At 43.8% G+C, this 20845-nt stretch overlaps 2 protein-coding genes across 7 annotated transcripts in view; both read left to right on the top strand.

Annotated features, from left to right (window-relative positions):
* LOC109901579 (vesicle-associated membrane protein 4-like) overlaps nucleotides 1-8730 on the top strand; it is a 40083-nt gene extending 31353 nt beyond the window's left edge. For 3 of the 5 annotated variants that reach the window (XM_020497575.2, XM_020497576.2, XM_020497577.2), the window contains 3 exons: nucleotides 1490-1569; nucleotides 1642-1693; nucleotides 1799-8730. In XM_020497575.2, the coding sequence (XP_020353164.1) occupies nucleotides 1490-1569; nucleotides 1642-1693; nucleotides 1799-1824 (158 nt within the window). In that variant the 3' untranslated portion in view covers nucleotides 1825-8730. Of the gene's footprint in view, nucleotides 1-1489; nucleotides 1694-1798 lie in introns of all 5 variants that reach the window. The other 2 variants (XM_031785920.1, XM_031785919.1) reach the window with 1 other exon arrangement.
* Nucleotides 8731-12218: 3488 nt separating this feature from the next.
* myoc (myocilin) lies at nucleotides 12219-20554 on the top strand. 2 transcript variants are annotated; one of them, XM_020499259.2, is made up of 5 exons: nucleotides 12219-13060; nucleotides 16612-16677; nucleotides 17584-17685; nucleotides 18991-19202; nucleotides 19367-20554. In XM_020499259.2, exons 1-5 carry the CDS (start codon nucleotides 12574-12576, stop codon nucleotides 19937-19939), a joined length of 1440 nt encoding a protein of 479 aa, XP_020354848.1. In that variant the 5' UTR covers nucleotides 12219-12573; the 3' UTR covers nucleotides 19940-20554. The 2 variants fall into 2 exon arrangements, with proteins under 2 accessions (XP_020354848.1, XP_020354850.1); XM_020499261.2 differs by lacking the exon at nucleotides 16612-16677 and having other exon boundaries at nucleotides 12241-13060.
* The last annotated feature ends 291 nt before the right edge of the window (nucleotides 20555-20845 follow it).

Raw genomic sequence — 20845 nt, 5'->3', positions numbered from 1 at the left:
AAGCCATAAGATTCTTGAATGGTTAATGAAATGGCTACTGGGACTATTTGCATTGTCCCGACCTCCCCATTTTTACGCTGCTGCTACTCTCTCTGTTTATTATCTATGCATAGTCACTTTATCTCTACCTACATGTACATATTACCTCGACTAACCGATGCCCCCGCACATTGACTCTGTGCCGTATAACCCCCTTTATATAGCCTTGCTACTGTTATTTTAATAACTAATCATTTGTTCTGTGTATTTTTTATATTTTTTATTCTTAACTGCACTGTGAGTTAAGGGCTTGTAAGTAAGCATTTGACTGTCAGGTTGTTGAATTTGGCGCATGTGACAAATACAATTAGATTTTTAGATGGTGCATGATTACAATGTTCTTATTATCCCTGTCTGTAGGTAGTCTGCTAGTTATTGGCTGGAGCAAGTTCAGCTCTGTTAACAAGCACAGGAGATGACATGAGAGGAGAGGTGTTCACCATGAGAACAGGAGATCTCTGCATGCTCAGTTCAGCAGCTTTCATGTCCCTACCAACACACATAATGTCAAACAACTGTCTGACTCCAAACAGAGAGATCAAATCAAACTTTATTTATATCTCCAGGTCATCTACAAGACCCTGCTAGGTAAAGTCCCCCCTTATCTCAGCTCGCTGGTCACCATAGCATCTCCCACCTGTAGCACACGCTCCAGCAGGTATATCTCTCTGGTCACCCCCAAAACCAATTCTTCCTTTGGCCGCCTCTCCTTCCAGTTCTCTGCTGCCAATGACTGGAACGAACTACAAAAATCTCTGAAACTGGAAACACTTATCTCCCTCACTAGCTTTAAGCACCAGCTGTCAGAGCAGCTCACAGATTACTGCACCTGTACATAGCCCATCTATAATTTAGCCCAAACAACTACCTCTCCCCCTACTGTATTTATTTATTTTGCTGCACCCCATTATTTCTATCTCTACTTTGCACATTCTTCCACTGCAAATCTACCATTCCAGTGTTTACTTGCTATATTGTCTTTTTTTTGTTGCCTTTAACTCCCTTATCTCACCTCATTTGCTCACATTGTATATAGACTTATTTTTCTACTGTATTATTGACTGTATGTTTGTTTTACTCCATGTGTAACTCTGTGTTGTATGTGTCGAACTGCTTTGCTTTATCTTGGCTAGGTCGCAATTGTAAATGAGAACTTGTTCTCAACTTGCCTACCTGGTTAAATAAAGGTGAAATTAACAAATCTAAATATGGAGAGGCAGAAGGAACAAGTTGTGTGTTTTGCTTTGGCAACATGAGGTTGTCCCTGTCATACCAGAGTATGAGGTGAGGTAGTTCTTAGTCATAGAAACAGAGAATACAACAGACAGCTCCTATCACATGCTGTTTACACCTTTCTGTTTTCTTCTATGTGTCTCCCTGTCCCCCTCTTCCCTGTCTGTCCCCATATTCTCTCCCTGCACGTGTCCCCTTTGGTCATATGACCTTCCAGAGAGCCTATCAGACAACGCTTCAGCCTTTAGCACCAGAGCCAAGCAGCTGCACAGGAGGATGTGGTGGAGAGATATGAAGGTGAGTCAACGTGTGTGTGTGTCCGTGTATGTATCCATGTCTTTGTGTAATGCTTGGTTCTGTCTTCTACAGATGAAGGCCATCATAGCTCTGGTGGTGGTCGTTCTGCTACTTATCATCATCAGTGAGTGTCAGCCTGAACAACACACATTGTATTAATCAAGAATATTATCACACTGATTCAACGTATAGCACTGAATACACACTTAACTCTCTCTCTCTCTCTCAGTTCCAGTGATATTGCGGTATCGCTAGTGTCGCCAGGAGGAGGAAGAATATCTCCTCATCTTACTCCCATTCTCCTGCACACAGTCCTCCACATCAGCCAGGGGGCACCACCCAGCCTCCCAGACCCCTGCTGTGCCAGCCTGTGTGGCTCTGGGTAGAAGTTGCTCTTAACTACAGATCTAGGATCAGCTCACCCTCTCCCAATGCTAACCTTTACCGTTAGGTCAGTTTTGTGTTTTCAATCTTAGGGTCAGTGTCTACTAGAGACCACTTCATCCTACTCTGTGAGTCCGGGCCAAGGGTGACATAGGTAGCATTACGTCGCCGTTACATAAGGGTTGGGTTTGCTTGGCAAATGACACCTTATTTAGGGAAAAGGTTGTCATTTGACATGCTGCCTGTGTCTCAGCCCCCTCATCAAACTTAAGGAGAACTCCGTTTAATACATAATACATTTCAGCTAGTCCGGTGGTCACCAAACTGTTCTGAGTCAAGATCTCTTTTACAGTCAAAAAGCAAGCCGAGATCTACCACTTAGATTTTTTTTACATTACTTAAAAAATGATACATTAACTCAATAGTTGTGTAGGAATGAGGTTCTGGCAGCAGGTCTAATACATTCTCACAGCATATTGGCTATATGCTTGGACTGCCAATATTGTTCTTCTCAGACCATATTATTTTTCACAACTTGAGCTTTGATAACAAAATAGATCAGTTGATGTAGCACTTGCAAAGCACAGCTAGGGCTGTGGTGGTCATGACATTTCGTCAGCTGTGATTGTCAAGCAAATAACTGTCGGCCTCATGGTAGTTGACCAGTGAATTAACAAACACATTTAACATCTCCTGACTTCCACACACAGCCTACAAGCCATTTAAAATGTCTAATAAATCCATGTAATATAGCCTACACCTCCACAATGAATCCATTATTTATTTTAGACAGATCTAAAGAAGCATGATATGAAGAAATTGTATTCTATTTCAGAATAAAAGAATAGCATACTCCTGATGTGTCTGACAAATAGCTGTTGGCTACACTAGTTCATTTAGCAGACAAGATTCGCTTATAATTCCGTGGTGTTATATTATTTTATAGTATGAAGAATACAATTTAACAAAACTGAATAAAATTATACATATTTTCTCCAAATGATTTGAGGGAGTGTGCACATGCGGCTGTTCTGTGTTGAGCGTTAACAAAGAAATAGGTAGTCCTATATGCTTAATTTAAAGTTATTAATGTAACTTGTTCTACAAACATTGGGCTGGCTTTATGTTTAGATTTTTAATACATGGTAAGGCCGCATGATGCAACTTTAAATCTCTGCTTTGTTTTTTTGCGCAGGCTGAACACAGTCTCTCATTCACAATTTGACAATCAATTTGACAATGCCTAGAAGTTCATGGCGGCATCCCCTTTGTTGCCGTAATGCATCCTATAAAAACCCATGCCTTTTGCGGCCCGGAGTGCTGCATTGTGCCCTTCTCCCTGAGTCTGCTGCGCAATCCGAAACGTCTCTCACTCACACGGCTCTGACACACCAGGGACGCAATTGTGCGTGTCCTTATCCAATTACGAAGTGCATATTGAAGATATTGGAAGAACTGTCCACATTTACTTTTCATCAGCCAACAAGATGAGTAAGCCTAACGAAAAGCACTAGCATATGTCAATGTACTATCCCCCATAGTACAAAAGCCGACCTATTCTGTGCGAGAAATGAATATTCCAAACATAGTCTGGGACAGTTGTGGGATGGGATAGATCCCAATTTAATATAACCACTAGGATCAAAAAAACGTTTCTATGCAATGTGGCTGACGCAACAGATCAGAACATATAGCTTAAAATGTTAATAAAATATTAGGCTATTTTTTTCACATTATAACTGCAGCAATGCGCACATGGTAATAGGCAATAAGCGCAAATGTTCCATTAGCGGAAAACAATATTATCAAAAGTGACTGCAAATGCAAATATGCATGTAATGCTTTTACTATAAAGGTGCATTTTAATGGTGAAAATTATCTTCCCCAAACTGGAAACTCACGCGCTGCTTGTAAATGCCAGTTAGGCTCTACACCCCTTGTAAAGGTGATTAATATGTTTAATTTTAAGTTATTTGACCACTTTAGTTGTGATACAAACCGTATTAAAACATATAGGCCTATGGGCTAGACTACACAAGGTGTGCGAATATGATTGAACAAGTCGCAACAAAAAAATTTATTTGTTTCTTATGCTGGGCATCATTCACAAGTGATAATATATAATTCACACATGATAAGCTAATATTGTCACCCATCAGACTATTCTTGATTTAATCTTGTCTTTACATACACTAAATAATATATGTGACATTTGTTTTGATTTAGAATGGACCATTATCATGCACCTGTATTGAAACGGGGCAGCAGGGAAAAATACGTGTCATCTCACGCAATTGCATTGCCTATAGAAATGTTGCACAAGATGAGCTCATTGGCTCTCATGAAGTGTTTGATTAGATCTTCGAATATATTTGCATTGATGTCAGAGTGATTAGAGGGACAATAGAGTACGGAGTTATCAAGTTTGGTAGGCTACTTAATGGCCAGCAGCAGCATCAGAGCTTGGAGAAGCCTAATTACCGTGACTGGAATTTGACTGCCTTCATGACATACGGTCACCGCAACAGCCCTAGGCACAGTTGAGCATATATTTTAGAATTTGCTTTATTATTTTACTGGACGTATGGTATCTGCATCTGATGGTCATGGTTATTTCACGACAACTGGGAACTCGGAAAAATCGAGGTCAAATCATGTCAGTGAATTTCAGGTCGGAATGTCGGAGCACTGAAAGATGCCAGAGTTACAGAGTTGGATTACCGTTCAAAACGATTTTCCCCAGTTGGATCTCGTTTTTTTCCGAGTTCCGACTTCAGTGCTTTCAAGACGACTGGGAAGTCTGAGATTTCAGTTCTTTTGAAAAACGGTATTAGTCTCAAGGGAGGGAGAGAGCAGCAGGTCCCTGATCTCTCCTTTCCCCCAGTGAGACTGACCAGAGAGAGGGGACATAAATCTTTCAACTGTAGGCGCAACTCAAGTTGCACCGCATCTGCCTCAGGCACAAATTCTTGTTGTTCCTATGACCAAAGAAAGTTAAATACTCCTCTATTAAAATATACACTATGAGCTGCTAATAATAATAATAAAACGCAGGGCTATCGATACACTTGACTACTCATTCATTGCAGCTGCAGTGTGAGTAGAAGAGGAGAGAAGAGCGTTTTATGTTTTGTAATAGTTTTGAATTAAAACAGTGTTGACAGTTCTGGATAAAACTTAGACATGAAGTCACTCATAAAAACAGCAGTTCTTTGCTGTATTCTTTGACAGTCTCTCTCTGGACATGGTTGTAAAAGTTATGAAATCTAGGGCTTCTCGAGTAACGCAGCGGTCTAAGGCACCGCATCGCAGTGCTAGAGGCATCACTACAGATCCGGGTTTGATCACAACCGGCTGTGATTGGGAGTCACATAGGGCGGCGCACATTTGTCCCAGCTTCGTCCTGGTTAGGGGAGGGTTTGACTGGGAGGCGCTTTACTTGGCTCATCGCGCTCTAAGGACTCCTTGTGGCAGACCGGGTGCCTGCAGGCTGACCTCAGTCATCAGGTGAACGGTGTTTCCTCCAACACATTGGTGCGGCTGGCTTTCGGGTTAAGCGGGCGGGTGTCAAGAAGCGTGGTTTGGCGGGTCATGTTTGGGAGGACGCATGACTCGACCTTCGCCTCCCGAGCCCGTTGGGGAGTTGCAGCGATGAGACAAGATCGAAATTGGGGAGAAGAAAGGGGGTAAAATAAACACAAAAAAAAGTATGAAATCTCACATAGGCTAGTATCAAACTTTGCTGTGGGCGGGGTCCTGAAAGCTGTAGGTAGGCACGGTGATTTGAGCTATCTGATTGGCCAGCACAGTAGGCACGCTCTATTTAACCACATATCTCCCGGTCCACCAGGTAGGCAGAGTTTGTATTTTCAGACCAACAAGACAAGGCTTCTGTATGAAGTGCATCTACCACCAACAGCGCAACACAGGGGAAAAAAGGAGTGCAAGTGATTTGCCTTTATCGTTGGCTTTTCTACAGAAATGTTGGTGATCGTCTAGGAATGCCTTGAAGATCGACCAGCGATCGACCGATTGGTGACCATTGCCAGTAAGGTTACATTTCGTATCATATACTGTAGTCAGACGTATTATTATTATTATTATTATTATTATTATAATAGTCAACTTATTATAATGATTTATTATTATAGTCGGATGTAGTAGTATTATTATAGTCGGATGTAGTATTATTATTATAGTCAGATGTAGTAGTATTATTATAGTCGGATGTAGTAGTATTATTATAGTCGGATGTAGTTGTATTATTATAGTCGGATGTAGTAGTATTATTATAGTCGGATGTAGTAGTATTATTATAGTCGGATGTAGTAGTATTATGATAGTCGGATGTAGTAGTATTATGATAGTCGGATGTAGTAGTATTATGATAGTCGGATGTAGTAGTATTATTATAGTCGGATGTAGTAGTATTATTATAGTCGGATGTAGTAGTATTATTATAGTCGGATGTAGTAGTATTATTATAGTCGGATGTAGTAGTATTATTATAGTCGGATGTAGTAGTATTATTATAGTCGGATGTAGTAGTATTATTATAGTCGGATGTAGTAGTATTATTATAGTCGGATGTAGTAGTATTATTATAGTCGGATGTAGTAGTATTATTATAGTCGGATGTAGTAGTATTATTATAGTCGGATGTAGTAGTATTATTATAGTCGGATGTAGTAGTATTATTATAGTCGGATGTAGTAGTATTATTATAGTCGGATGTATTATTGTTAGTCAGACTTTTAGTCAATCTGTCTGCGGTTGTCTATCAACAGCTTAGAAACATGTTATACAGGACTTGTAGCACACCAAAATATTTGAAGATAAAGAAAGTAACCCCCACTACCACCCCCTCGTCCCTTCTCACACGTTTAAAATGCTTTCAAGCCAGAACTGAAAATGAAGTAATGGATGTATCTCAATACTCTACAGTGGCCTCCTTTACTTGTCTCCTGCTTTCCTTTTCTACACCCAGCTTGATCCGACACTAGTAGGATAGGTTCTAGCCAGTGAGAGGAAGCCACTGTGAAGTATTGAACTAGGCTTGGGCGGTATCCAGATTGTCCTACCTTCATACAAACCTTAAGCCATACCAGGATATTCGATAATACCGCCACCCAAGGAGCGCTATTTTCAAACCCAACTCTGCCTCTGTAATCCGAAGGTTAGCAATGCTAGCAAGTACATGTAAAAACCCATATAGAATGCTAACTAAATACTAAAGTTATACAAATAACTAAAAAATGCTAGTCACAGTTTGTTGCACGCACAAAACAAATCTTAGCAAGGATCTTGATCCAGGAAGGGATTTTCTGCTGTTACCAAGCAAAGCTTTATTTTGGAAGAAGTTAACCACTTAGCTCACTAACTAGCTACTAAATTAGCAAACCAAAGCATTTGCCACATTTTAGACTGTTAACTTAATAGTTATAAGATATCTCGCTGGCAAACATTTAGTTGTAAATGACATGCTGTAACTAGATCACCTGGCTTGTGCTGAACAACAGTGAGTGACTCACAAGGCTCTGTTCTCTCGTCATTGTGTCACCATGTGGCTAGGGACGACCGAAAAGCATCATAATGAAAAATATTATGTGACAGGTGAAATGAAGATCACATTTGTCCTTATCTCTTAACGTATTTCACAAGTTGACTTGAGGGATTTACTTAAAAAGTAGCTACAGATATTCACATTTATTTAAAAAAATATTATAATAATAATAATAATTAATAGAAATAGTATTGAAAAACCATCCCGTGGCTATTTCCAAATAACACATTATACGGTATACCAGGCCTAACTGGGACACAGTGTGTCCTACTGACCTAGTACGGCACACTAGGTCATAAATGCGGAATACACATTTTGGTTGAATGCATTGAGTTGTGCAACTGACTAGATATCCCCTTTCCCTGTGGTACTGCTTGGCCACTTGATCTAATTTCCCATTGGTAATGCTAGGTTAGTTGTCTATCTCTAGATGGTTGAATTCTATTGTGTATGATTTTCTGTGATATTGAGTTCTGCTGGAAGGTCGTCATGAAGCTTCTGCATGTCTGCTGCTATTCCCATTAACCCGGAGGAGCTACGGGACAGACACTGTTCATTCCACTATTCCCATTAACCCTGAGGAGCTAAGGGACAGACACTGTTCATTCCACTATTCCCATTAACCCTGAGGAGCTAAGGGACAGATACTGTTCATTCCACTATTCCCATTAACCCTGAGGAGCTAAGGGACAGACACTGTTCATTCCACTATTCCCATTAACCCTGAGGAGCTAAGGGACAGACACTGTTCATTCCACTGCATCTGCTGGAGGTCATGAGCTGTCTAGTACCACTGTGTGTGTGTGTGTCGTCTGTGTCTGTGTCTGTCTGTGTGTGTGGGAGAGATTTGGGTGACCCATACATTCTGAGGGGGTTGGGACTTGGGTGGCATAATTAGTTTTAATTTGAATGGTATTAGTTTGTATTGTTATGTGTCTGGAAGAGTGCTGGTTAATGAGTTACAATGACTCTATGGGCTGTGAACACACACAGACTGGGGTGTAACACTGCCTAGTGTGATGACACCACAGCGTCTTGCATATCTGTACAATACAATAACCCCTACATCTTCATTCCTTTGGTTTTTTAATGTAATTTATTTGAGGTGTAAATATTCATCTGTAATGATGTACTATACTCTGGCATTGACAAACGGAACTACTGTAATGTTTCTCTGAGCTAATAAAATTATTTTAAAGGATATCTGTATTCAACTGGTTTGGTCTTGTTTATGTGACACGGAGTAGTGGGGAGGAGAGGAGGAGTGGTTGGAAGAGAGAGGTGATCATTGGGACAGAGAGGTGGTTCCTGTGCCATCTTGCCACTTTGGGCTGGCATGGGACTTGTGTGTGTGGAGACAGTGCTGCTGGTATTTCTCTCATGTCATTATCTGCCCTTTTTATTAGTGACTTTCAAAGCTCTCTGTAGTTAAAGCCCAGACTGACTGTTATATTAGTGTTCCTGCTGTGCCTCTCATCTCACTACTACTGTACCTGGGACCCACTTGTAAATGTGGAATCAATGACACAGTGGAAAGTTGTACGTACGGTCATATAGCTGACTACTGGTTCTAGCTTCCAGCTCTGTGACACCAGGCTTTCATCTTCTTTATACCTCTTCAGAGAGAGTGATTCTTCTTATGGGTTACCAACACACACACACCTTTGTTATGGGTTACCAACACACACACACCTTGTTATGGGTTACCAACACACACATCTTGGCAGGTGTCATGACGTTGGCCTGGGGAATAGGTTTATGACAGTCATAAATACCTCTTTCCCAGTTTTTCCTCTCTTTACCCTACTGATGTTACATTTGCAAACCCTTGGTTAACATAGAGATTTTGGGAACATCAGAACGTGGGGGGAAATGAACTATATTCTGGTAATCTGACCAATTGAACATATGCGGTGGTACTTAATGAATATGATGTCAGTTCGGTTGTCATCTGAGACATTCTCATCAATGATAAGATGATATAAACTCTACAGTGGAAAGTCTACACATCAGAGTTATCGGATTCACATGGAATTGTTGTTCAATTTAAATGCTTGAATATGAAATTATTTGTGATGGGATGAAATGTGATTTTGGGTGTTCATAAGATAGGGCTCTGCTCAATCAGTGGCCCGCCCCTGTGAAGGGACATGGGCTATAAAACTTTTCAAACACGCCCTCCTCTCCCTTCCTATATAAGCCCTTGACGACAATATAACCTCCTGTTCCGAGGACGTGAGGACGAAGGTCCTATGTCAGAATGGTTCAGATAACTACAGAACGAAGCCAACATCAGGGTGAGCTTTGGTTGCGAATGGTATGAACTTTGAACTCTTATTCACTACAGAAGTGATACCTCCTAGCCATTGAGTTAGCAACAGCAGATGCAAACGAGGGTTAGGAAGGAACAGACAGAGTATCCCGTCTACCACACAACGACGTTACTACAACGTATCTAATTGACAACCAGAGACATTCTTCAAAGGACTCGGTTGGGCAACACGTCCTTCCATCTACCACCGACCTACAGAAGCGCAGCTCAGAGTAAATATCTATTGCATTTTCCTTTTCCAAATGGGTGGTAATTTAGAATGCATAAGTGACTGTATTTACGATAGCACAGCTTCTTCCCTTTGTTCCTCAGTCTTCCTGCTCTTTCACTCAAACCCAGTCCCTTTTCTTTTGTGTAACAAGCTGTCATATCTGTTCCGCCCGCTAGGGACGTTTTCCTTTATGACGTAATTTGTAATCAAGTTATGATTTAATTATGTGTATTTGTAATTCTGTGTGATTTAGTTATTTAGTAATGATTTAGGTATTTAGTAAATAAATAATTAAACCCAATTTTGTATTGCTGATTCAACTTGTGAGCCAGGGTTCGTGCAGATAACCAAGAATTTACAACTTTCAGATGAGACTGAATTAAGATGACGATTAATATTGACTGCTATTGATGTAAAATATTACTAGGTCTTTAAGAGTTTATTCGGAAGATAACAGCTCCATAAATATAATTTTGTGGTGCCCGACTCTAGTTAATTACATTTACATGATTAGCTCAATCAGGTAATATTAATTACGGATAAATTATTTTATAGATTAGCATGTCATATCACTTAATCCGGCATAGCCAAAGACACGACACAGGACAGCGTGTATTGGTACAGTTGGGGCTGGATGATGTCATAATCCAGACAAAGCAGCAGTCATATACCGGTAAAGAGATAAACATTTGAGAAATAGTAGCTGGGTAAGACTCTGCTCTGCCAACCTCCTGCTTTTCACTACAGGACAAATGAGCCTATTGAGGGACTGGGGAATCAGACACACACTACCAGACACTGAAGGACGGGGCAGACAGCAGGAGGAGGGAGATGGCTGTGGCTACCTGGAGGAAGTAGTAGAGAATAAATCAGCATCACAACAACCCAGTCTGACACTCACCACTCCTGTTGGCTACAGCAGCAGTACTACGTACATATTCAGCAGCGTGACACCATGGAGGGAACACCAGCCAGGACTTGCACAGACGAGTAAAGAGACTTGTGGTTTAACTACTCCCTACATTATCTCTCATCTCTTTCATCCCCTTGACCCTTTGAAATGGGTTCTGGAAAGATGTGTCCATGCTAATAATACTGACCCCAAATCACTGGCTTCCTTAATCAAACACATACCAAATCCATCTAGCTAATGAAATGCATACCTGACCAATTAGGGGTTGAGGCTAACAAACATCCTGTCAGTAGAAACAAAGCTGGCCTGTACCAACCTGCTTGAGATGCAGAGAGCTTTGTGGAAGATAGTATTTCAACGCCAGCCTTCTGACTGATGTACCAATTGAGCTATATGACCCCTGACCCCATTTCTCAGACTCCTTCAGGGTGTGCATGTATATGTGTGTTCTAGTCTTGAGTTCAATTTGAAAATGAACAAGGGATCATAAAAAATGCATCACATGAGGGTGAGGAGGGAGTGTGTGTCTGTTATTCTGTGAAAGATGGATTGACAGGGAGAGGGATATAGAGAAGGAGAGAGAGATTAAAAGGTCTAGAGCAGGTGTGTGACTCATGTTATATTAAACTACATTGAAAAGTTATGAGTGGAAAAGCATCTGGTGAAGACACACAGACCCATTCATGCACATGCACACACATGCTCACACACACAAGTAATCCAGCTATCAGTTGACTCATAAATCTAGCCCTTCAAACTAGCGATTGGAATCTGGACAGCATGGGTCAGGAGTCCTGTAGTGATCAGTCTCTTTTATGACAAACCAATTGTCTGCTTACATCACATTTTGGCACCCTATGGGGGCTCTCCGTCTTTATGGGATGGTAACTTAATCCCCCAAGGCCCAGCTACCCCTCCCATCCCCGTGGAGACTCCCCTGCCATGCCCCCCTATCCCTGGGACCAAACACCGCACGTAGCTACAGATAGCCCAGCTCTGTTATAGCTGACAGGGAGTGCAACTGGATATAGAAAGTGAGAGCGAGCCTGTAGTCTCTCCTTGCTTACCCTCTCTGCAAGTGCACATGCACACCCAGGCATGCATGCATACACCAGCATGCATGTGAAAACACACAAACAGTCCTCACCCCTCCCATCTCTCCCGCCTTTTCTTCCTTCCCCCTCTCTCTCTTTCCTCTTCTCTCCTTACTCACCTCCTCTCTTTCCTCTCCCTCCTTCCCAGATTGTATAAATATCCCTGAGTTGTTGAGAGGGACTCAGAGACCTGAGGACCCTGACCTGAGAAACAAACAGACCAGAACAGAAAGAAGAGAGACAGACAGGCAGCAGCAAGAAAACAGACAGACTAATCAGAGAACAAGAACAATAATCTGCTGTAACACATTGAGAAAAACAAGGAAAAGGAAGACAGTTGGGTAAGAACTAGGTGAAAAGATAGAAGGGGAAATTACCACAGCTAGAGAAAAAGGAGAAGGGTTGAAACACAGAGTGGTGGAAGAGAGACCCTGAAGACAGAGAGTGTGAGAGAGCAGAAGAACCACGTCTAGTCTACATCTGTGTGTGTAGCTGTTTGTATCCACCATGTGGCTGCTGCTTAGCGTGTGTGTGTTCTGTCTGCTGGGGTGCAGTGAGGGGCAGGACCGTGCCACTCTCTGGAGGGGGAACGACCACAGCGGGCGCTGCCAGTACACCTTCACCGTGCCCAGCCCCAGCGAGACCAGCTGCTCCCCTACAGTCTCCGGAGGACCAGAGATGGAGGGGCTCAAGGCTAGACTCAGCCTGCTGGAGGTATTGGTGGCCAGGCTGACTGGAGGGGAGATAGGGGGTCCTGGGGCTGGGTCCCAGTCCCAGGCTGGTCTCCAGGAGGCTCTGACCCAGGCTATGGGAGAGAGGATCCTGCTGCAGGGAGAGAAAGAGCGTCTGGAGAGAGATGTGGAGGGGCTTCAGAGGAGGATGGAGGAGATGAGGAGAGAGACGGAGAGACTGCAGAGCAGACCTTGTTACCCACAACCCCCTCTGTTGCCACCCAGCATCCCACTACAGGACAGTGGTCTGCGACCTGCCGGAGGTGAGTAACAACATTCTCTCTGTCTGTTCTCTCTTCTGCTAGGGTCGGAAGTTCATAAGATTCCTGATTAAGTGGTGCAAACATTATAGACAGACTGTGTTGTAGACAGACTGTGTTGTAGACAGACTGTGTTGTAGATAGACTGTGTTGTAGACAGACTGTGTTGTAGACAGACTGTGTTGTAGACAGACTGTGTTGTAACTGTAAGTGTTCTCCATTCCCTCTATGAGACCTATTTTTGCTGCAGATCCTGTGTCTTGTGGTTTTATAGTGAGTCAGGAGATTCTGAGTTAACTGAAAGAGCTGAGTAAAAACATGACGCCACAGACCTGTGTGTGCATATGGGTGGGCGTGTGTGTGTACATGTCTGTGTTTGGGCGACACAAGCAAGGATGCAGAAGTAAGGTCAGGTCTCTCAGCTATCGGTCTGTTTTAAAGAGCAGAGGGAGGGAGAAGGTTCTAGAAGACAACCAGCGACAGACAGGATTAGTCTGGTATTTACGACCAGAACCTTCTCTATGATGGTGCTTCCCTGAACTTCCTACATTACACGGGGAGGGGGGTTCAGTCTCACCTCCATCTCACCTTAGGTTTGATGACGCTCAACTCTGTGTGTGTCTTGTAAAACCGAGATAGCCTTAAACCGTAAATCCTCCTTTGCTAAGATCCTATACACCACCTCCATATCCCAGAGCAGCCCTATTGGAGCAGCCCTATTGGAGCAGCCCTATTGGAGCAGCCCTAAAAGGAGTTCATATATTTCATATAACATCTTGGCCATGTTCTGTTATAATCTCCACCCGGCACAGCCAGAAAGGGACTGGCCACCCCACATAGCCTGGTTCCTCTCTAGGTTTCTTCCTAGGTTTGGCCTTTCTAGGGAGTTTTTCCTAGCCACCGTGCTTCTACACCTGCATTGCTTGCTGTTTGGGGTTTTAGGCTGGGCTTCTGTACAGCACTTTGAGATATCAGCTGATGTACGAAGGGCTATATAAATCAATTTGATTTGATTTGATATATTTCCCTGCATGGTTCTGTGGCATCTGGTTAGATCCTCATGTAAGCACCTGCAGGCTGAAACATACAGATTGAATGCTGGGGGAGCACCATACAGCTCCACACAAATACACACACCCAGGGGACAGGCATATGGAAAACAAATCACAGCCAGAGAGAAGGAAACATGAAAAGGGAAGAGAAGAGTGAAAAGTAAAACAATTACAGTGTTTCCTCTATATTCATATTCCGCCACTCCCAAAATATGACAAAATAAAATACACGTTCAATATTTCTGCCAAGACAAGCTTTTTTGCACAATTTTGGCCAGATTCAGATGAACTCATGAATACCAAGCTTGCGAGCTGTTCCCATAGACTTCCAGTCATTGCGCTAACGATATTTAGCAATGGCTTGCGAAACTACCTTCAACTTGTGTGCATGTGTGTGTGCTCGCATATGTGTGGTGAGGTATGGTAACGGGGTCCTTGGTTTTAACAGCCATCCGCTCAACAAACACAACATAAATCCCCAGCTGACCTTGGCTGATAGAGCCCAGTTTTACTGGACCAGTTGAAATACTGTGGGCTCTACTGGGTAAGATTAGAACACCTCTCTGGCCCTGTATCAGGCCGTGCTTTATTCATGTCTCCTTTTATTGTTTAACTCAATGGGACTTCCTGGTTATATAGTGGGTAGCTAGGGCTGGTCAGTCAGAATTAGGCATATAGAAGATGAGGTTGATGGTTAACCAGGTGAACTGAAATATGAAGTGGGTTTCATATTGGTTCTAAAAACATCTGTAGCGACTGACTCACCTCTCCCTAAATATATTTTGTTACATTCATTTTCTAATGGGTTTTGAAGAGACCTTTGTTGTAGAATAGATTTTATCAACAGCAGCCAAGGCAAGCGACCCATTGTGAGCATGTCTGCATCCAAGAACAGCTCTGCTACACAGCAACATTGAGGTGGACCGACGCGTGCTGAGAGACTGACACTGAGGGAGACAGAGCAGAGCAGCCTTCAACCAAATTAGAGCCTTTTATTCCCTCTTAGCTCTAATAACTCTAATAGCACATGGTTAGGGCTGATTAGGCCGTTGTCAGAGAGTGTGCATGTGTGCGTGTTCATATGTTTTGGTTTTTCAGTCTGGGGGTCTTGATGTTCTGCCGGATATGCCCTGATATCCAACACACACACACACACACACACACACACACACACACACACACACACACACACACACACACACACACACACACACACACACACACACACACACACACAGACACAGACACACAGACACACACACACACACACACAGACACAGACACAGACACAGACACACAGACACAGACACAGACACACAGACACACAGACACACAGACACACACAGCCAGAGGAACAATATGCTCTTTCTTGTTTACTTCAGATGCTGAATGACCTGGCCCTCTGGGAACACTTATGTAGTTCAGGGAAGCAAGACTCTTCCCCTCACCCTCCCTTAGCCCTTTCACCCCACCACCCCCCTCTCCCCATACTCATCCACACAAACACTCACACACAGAGAGAAACAATATGCTCTTGTTTACCTCAGATGATGAATGACCTGGCCCTCTGGAAACACTTATGTAGTTCAGGGAAGCAAGACTCTTCCCCTTACCCCTTTCACCCCACCACCCCCCTCTCCCCACACTCATCCACCCAGAAAGCATCCATTGACTCTGGCCATATAAGGCATGAACAGAAGCAAACAATAATGGACCTTCTCATTGTGTAAGGTCAGGCTGTACTCCCTCCATTTCAAAACCCCTTTCTTCTGTTTTGTGCCTGTTGAACTTAGCCCTGGTCTCCCCCCTTCAAACCCCACACCTCTCCTTCTCCTCCAACTTTACCCCAACCTCACCCACTCTCTCCATCAAAAGAGGAAATCAACATCGGTTTCCAGATGCTAAGGCTAACACGTTCTGCATCATTATCGCTCTTTAGGAGCCTGTAAACCCTTCACACACATGCCTGTACCATTACAAGGTCGTAAACACATTAGCATCCATCACTGTTGTAGACCAGTCACGGCTGTTGTTTATCAACACTTCTGAAGCATTAAAAAACGATCAATTGTAATGGTTGTCTGAGGGGCTGAAAGACTGAAGGGAGCAGGAGAGGGTATGGTGCAGAGGGGATGGGGATTGATGGGTGAGGCTTGGGCTAGTGTTTGGAGTTGTTCTAGTTGAACTAAACTGGTATGAGGAATCGCTATCTGTGGCAGCAGGGCAGATGGCGGGGGCTCCATGACTGAAGGTTGTGTGTGTATCCTACAGCCCGGCAGACTCCACTGTAGCTGGGAATCCACTCAGGAGTGTTTTTTTCTTCCTCTTACATGACCTGCTGTCAGTAGTATTGCCACAGACCCCCTCCCAACACACAAACACAGAGATACCCCATGGCTGGCTGATGTGGGCTGCTCTGGCCTCAATGGTCATTGCATGGTCGGTGTTGGTGCCGTCAGTGTGACCATTGTGTGTGATACTAAATCCAGTATGTGTTTGCAGGTGCTGGTGTTCTCTCTCACCTGGTTTCCAGACCTGGAAGACAATGGGACACTGGCAGCCTGAGAGGTATGGCGTCTTCTGTAATACCACTGAGTGTGTGTTTGCATGTGTACATATCTTATTTCAACAGAATGAATATAGCTTAATAAAAAAGTAAAAAGTACACAATGAAGACAGTGTCCAGTGTCCAGTGTCCAGTGTCCAGTGTCCAGTGTCCAGTGTCCAGTGTCCAGTGTCCAGTGTCATGGACAGGTGCTAGGAGATTGTCTTTTAATGATTGTTGGTTTGATGCAATCATCACGCCTGCAGCTGGAATGTGTCAATGTGTCGCAGGTATCCATCAGGGGTAGATTGTGGTAGTCCCCCACAAGCCGCTTTACCTTCTCCAGGCTAGTGCAGACTCTCTCTGGTGATGGTAGGTTGCCAGCGATGTACTGGTCCAGTTGAGGTTCAGTCAGAGCCTGTTGTTGTTGCAGGGCATCGATGAACTCCAAAAACCGTGGGGTGTGTGGCACCAACAAGAGCCTCCGAAGGCCTGATGCTAGTCCTGGTCTCCCCCCTTCAAGGGGAGAAAATGTTGGTTCAACCACTGTGTGCCCAGTGGGTTGTTGGTCTTCACAAAGTCTTGCTGCTTGACAACATCATAGTAGTTCCACATTTCTGAAATATACATAGAGACATTAGACACCATGCAATGCTTTAATACTGTCATAATAATAAATATTAGGTCTATAGGTCCTCCTGTTCAAAAGGCCACGGCTTACTCAACACAAACACAACCGCCGAACAGGCATTCACACGTCTGGGTCTCCAGTTCCTCCTTCAAAACCAGCCAACCCTCGACAATCTCTGATACGCACTTGGCATTGTTGTGTTCTCCCGCTATCTTAGTGATACGCCTGGCAGTGAGGTTGATGTGACCATTACACTTGTACTGATCATAACTGGTAACATAACCCCCCCTCACTCCAGACCCAGCATGGCAGTATGGTGGTAATCCAGTGCTCCAGGAGTTGAAGGCTGAAGTGACTGAGATTCCTGCTCCTAGTCCTGAGGGCCCAGAGGACAGCACAGGTGAGACACACACCTGAACACACAGCTGTCCTGAACACCCACCTGGAGTATCAAATAGTTCATTAACCTGACGCGGTCCCAACAGACCCATTATTATTACACAGTAACCCCGTCTCCCCCATACAGCTGACCCACAGAATACCAGGGCAATATTAGGGCATATATTAGGGCAAATACCAACACCAGAGCATGAGACTGCATGTGTTTGTATATTTAGTGCCTGACAGGGAATGAGATCCATTGAAGCTCTCAGAGCGCATTGAATGGCACATCTATGATAAGATTATCTCCATCATGCGTGTTACCTTGGCACATTTCTGTTGCCGTTTCTGTCACATCTCGAAAACGACTGAAACGTCAACAAAATAAACATGCTGAAATGAATGTGTGTGCTGGAATAATCCATATCAGTGATGGCTGTGCCTGTAACACCTTTATATTTAACCTTACATCCAGAGTTACACCCCCCCCCCCTTCTCTGCCTCACACACACCATTCTGTCTTGAATATTCTGAATGTATTTTAGGAATTGGTAAATTTACAGCAGCCTGATCATTCTCTGAGAGACTTGAAGTGGTGAAGGATTCCTTCCTGCATCTGATCAGCTGCTGCCTTACTAACTCTGTACTACACACACACTCATCGGGTATCCCAACCCGCTGTAGACCTACTAGGTCTCTACTGACTGATGATCATCTCTCATATCTTTCAGAAGCCATGACTTCTTCCCTCCATCCCCCTATCCAACAACATGATTTACTACAGATCATCTCTCATATCTTTCAGAAGCCATGACTTCTTCCCTCCATCCCCCGATCCAGCAACATGATTTACTACAGATCATCTCTCATATCTTTCAGAAGCCATGACTTCTTCCCTCCATCCCCCGATCCAACAACATGATTTACTACAGATCATCTCTCATATCTTTCAGAAGCCATGACTTCTTCCCTCCATCCCCCTATCCAACAATATGATTTACTACAGATCATCTCTACACACTCCTCTTCCTCTCTCACTCACTCTCTCACTTCAATTTAAATTTGAATTTTACGGGGCTTTATTGGCATGGGAAACATATGTTTACATTGCCAATGCAAGTGAAATAGATCATAAACAAAAGTGAAGTAAACAAAAAAAATGTACAGTAAACATTACACTCACAAAAGAATAAAGACATTTCAAATGTCACTCTCTCTTACAGGGTGCATCTCAATAGTCTAAAATAGACACCTCTAACAACTGCCCCCCTCCCCCTCCCCATCTCTCACTTAATGTCTCTAACACTCCCCTCCTCTCTCACAGGCTGTGGAGAGTTGATATCAATAGGTGAGCCAGTGTCCCATCGTAAGGCTGACAGTATAGCTGGTAAGTACGGGGTGTGGATGCAGGACCCAGAGGCTGTGGCGCCCTATGGAGGGAAGATGGTGTGGCGCATTGATACAGTGGGGTCAGAGGTCAGACAGCTCTTTGGTTACGAAGACATGGATCAGCTCTCTAAAGGCTTCCCCTCCAAGGTGACTGACTGGCATGGGATAGTCCTAGAGGCTAACCTTAACCACAGATCTAGGATCAGATTACCTTCCCCCTAACCAACCTTTACCTTAACCATGATAACATATTGAGGTATAATGTAAAGTGTGACCATTGACCAGACTGTATTATCATTATCTATCACAAGGTGTTGCTGTTACCGGAGCCAGTGGAGAGTACTGGAGCGACTCTGTACCGCGGCTCTCTGTACTACCAGCGCCGCCGCAGCCGCACCCTGCTGAGGTACGACCTGGTGTCTGAGAGCATCGCCGCCCGCCGAGACCTGCCCCACGCTGGCTTCCACGGCCAGTTCCCCTATTCCTGGGGGGGCTACACCGATGTGGACCTGGGGGTGGACGAGCAGGGCCTGTGGGCTGTCTACAGCACCAACAAGGCTAAAGGAGCCATAGTGGTGTCCCAGTTGGACCCACACAGCCTGGCGGTGAAGAGGAGCTGGGAGACCAGCATCAGGAAGACCAGCGTGGCTAACGCCTTTGTCATCTGTGGTCGTCTGTACACAGTGGCCAGCTACACGGCTCCCAACACCACCATCAACTTTATGTTTGACACAGCTACTGGCCAGGGGAAGGAGGTGGCGCTACCCTTCAGGAATAAGTACCGCTACAACAGCATGGTGGACTACAACCATGCCCAGAGGAAGCTCTTCGCCTGGGACAACTTCCACATCGTGTCCTACGATGTCAGGCTGGGCCGCCAGTAGAGCTGAGGAGGCCTCTTCATACAACCCAAAGACTTTCTATGTCTGTCCTTCAAAGACTGACAGCTTTAGAGCAGCTAATGTGGTGGTAAGTTGTTAGTGTTATTCACCACCTTCATCAATGCATAGGCCTAGTAGTTACCATAACTGGCCACTATAGTGATTGAGATTTAAAATTATTCTAGCAAATTGCATTATGAATGGAACCCCCTGCAGGTATCTTGTTTCTGTGGAAAGGCAATTGCTGTGGCAACGTCCACAAATATGTTTATAGAGGAATTATTTTTCTACTGTTTGGTCATCAGAGTAGTGCTTTTATTGTATTTCATGTATAGTTTTGAGAAGGGGATTGGGGGCAAAGCCAACATTATCAAGTCTACTGCTCTCACACATCAGTGATCATACAAGGTCTAATGTGTGTACTGTGTATGAAACTCATTCGATCCTGTACATAGTGCCTCTCCCCCCCAGTAGGAAACATTTTCAGAGACAAACTTGCTGCTCTCTAGCTCAGCATGTATTGAAATATTGCATGTTCCTGTGCATTGTACTTCTGTATATTAAATGATGTACAAATTCATACCAATGTCTAATAAAGATGATCTATTCTAAATAAGAGTTATCTGTAAAAATCAATAACTTCTAGATTCTAGGAGGATGGTAACTCAGTCGCATACCCTTTCACTATCATAAGAAGGGGAAGAAATGGAATCAGTCACCAAATAGCCCCTATCCATCCACTGCTTCCATCCATTCAACTTTCAGGTCTGTGAACACAGAAGGAAGGCCTTGGACCAAAGAGGTCAATTATGAAGAGCATTCCTTCACAGGTCAATATTGACTGAAGACTCCATTTTAGTGGAGGTTGATGTGTTAGTGCAGTTGTTTTCCCCATCAGCTGCATTCATG

This window comes from Oncorhynchus kisutch, linkage group LG13 (assembly GCF_002021735.2).
Source record: "Oncorhynchus kisutch isolate 150728-3 linkage group LG13, Okis_V2, whole genome shotgun sequence".
Taxonomy (NCBI): domain Eukaryota; kingdom Metazoa; phylum Chordata; class Actinopteri; order Salmoniformes; family Salmonidae; genus Oncorhynchus; species Oncorhynchus kisutch.
The sequence above is the reverse complement of the archived record's forward strand: the minus strand, read 5'-3'. Positions and strand labels throughout refer to the sequence as shown.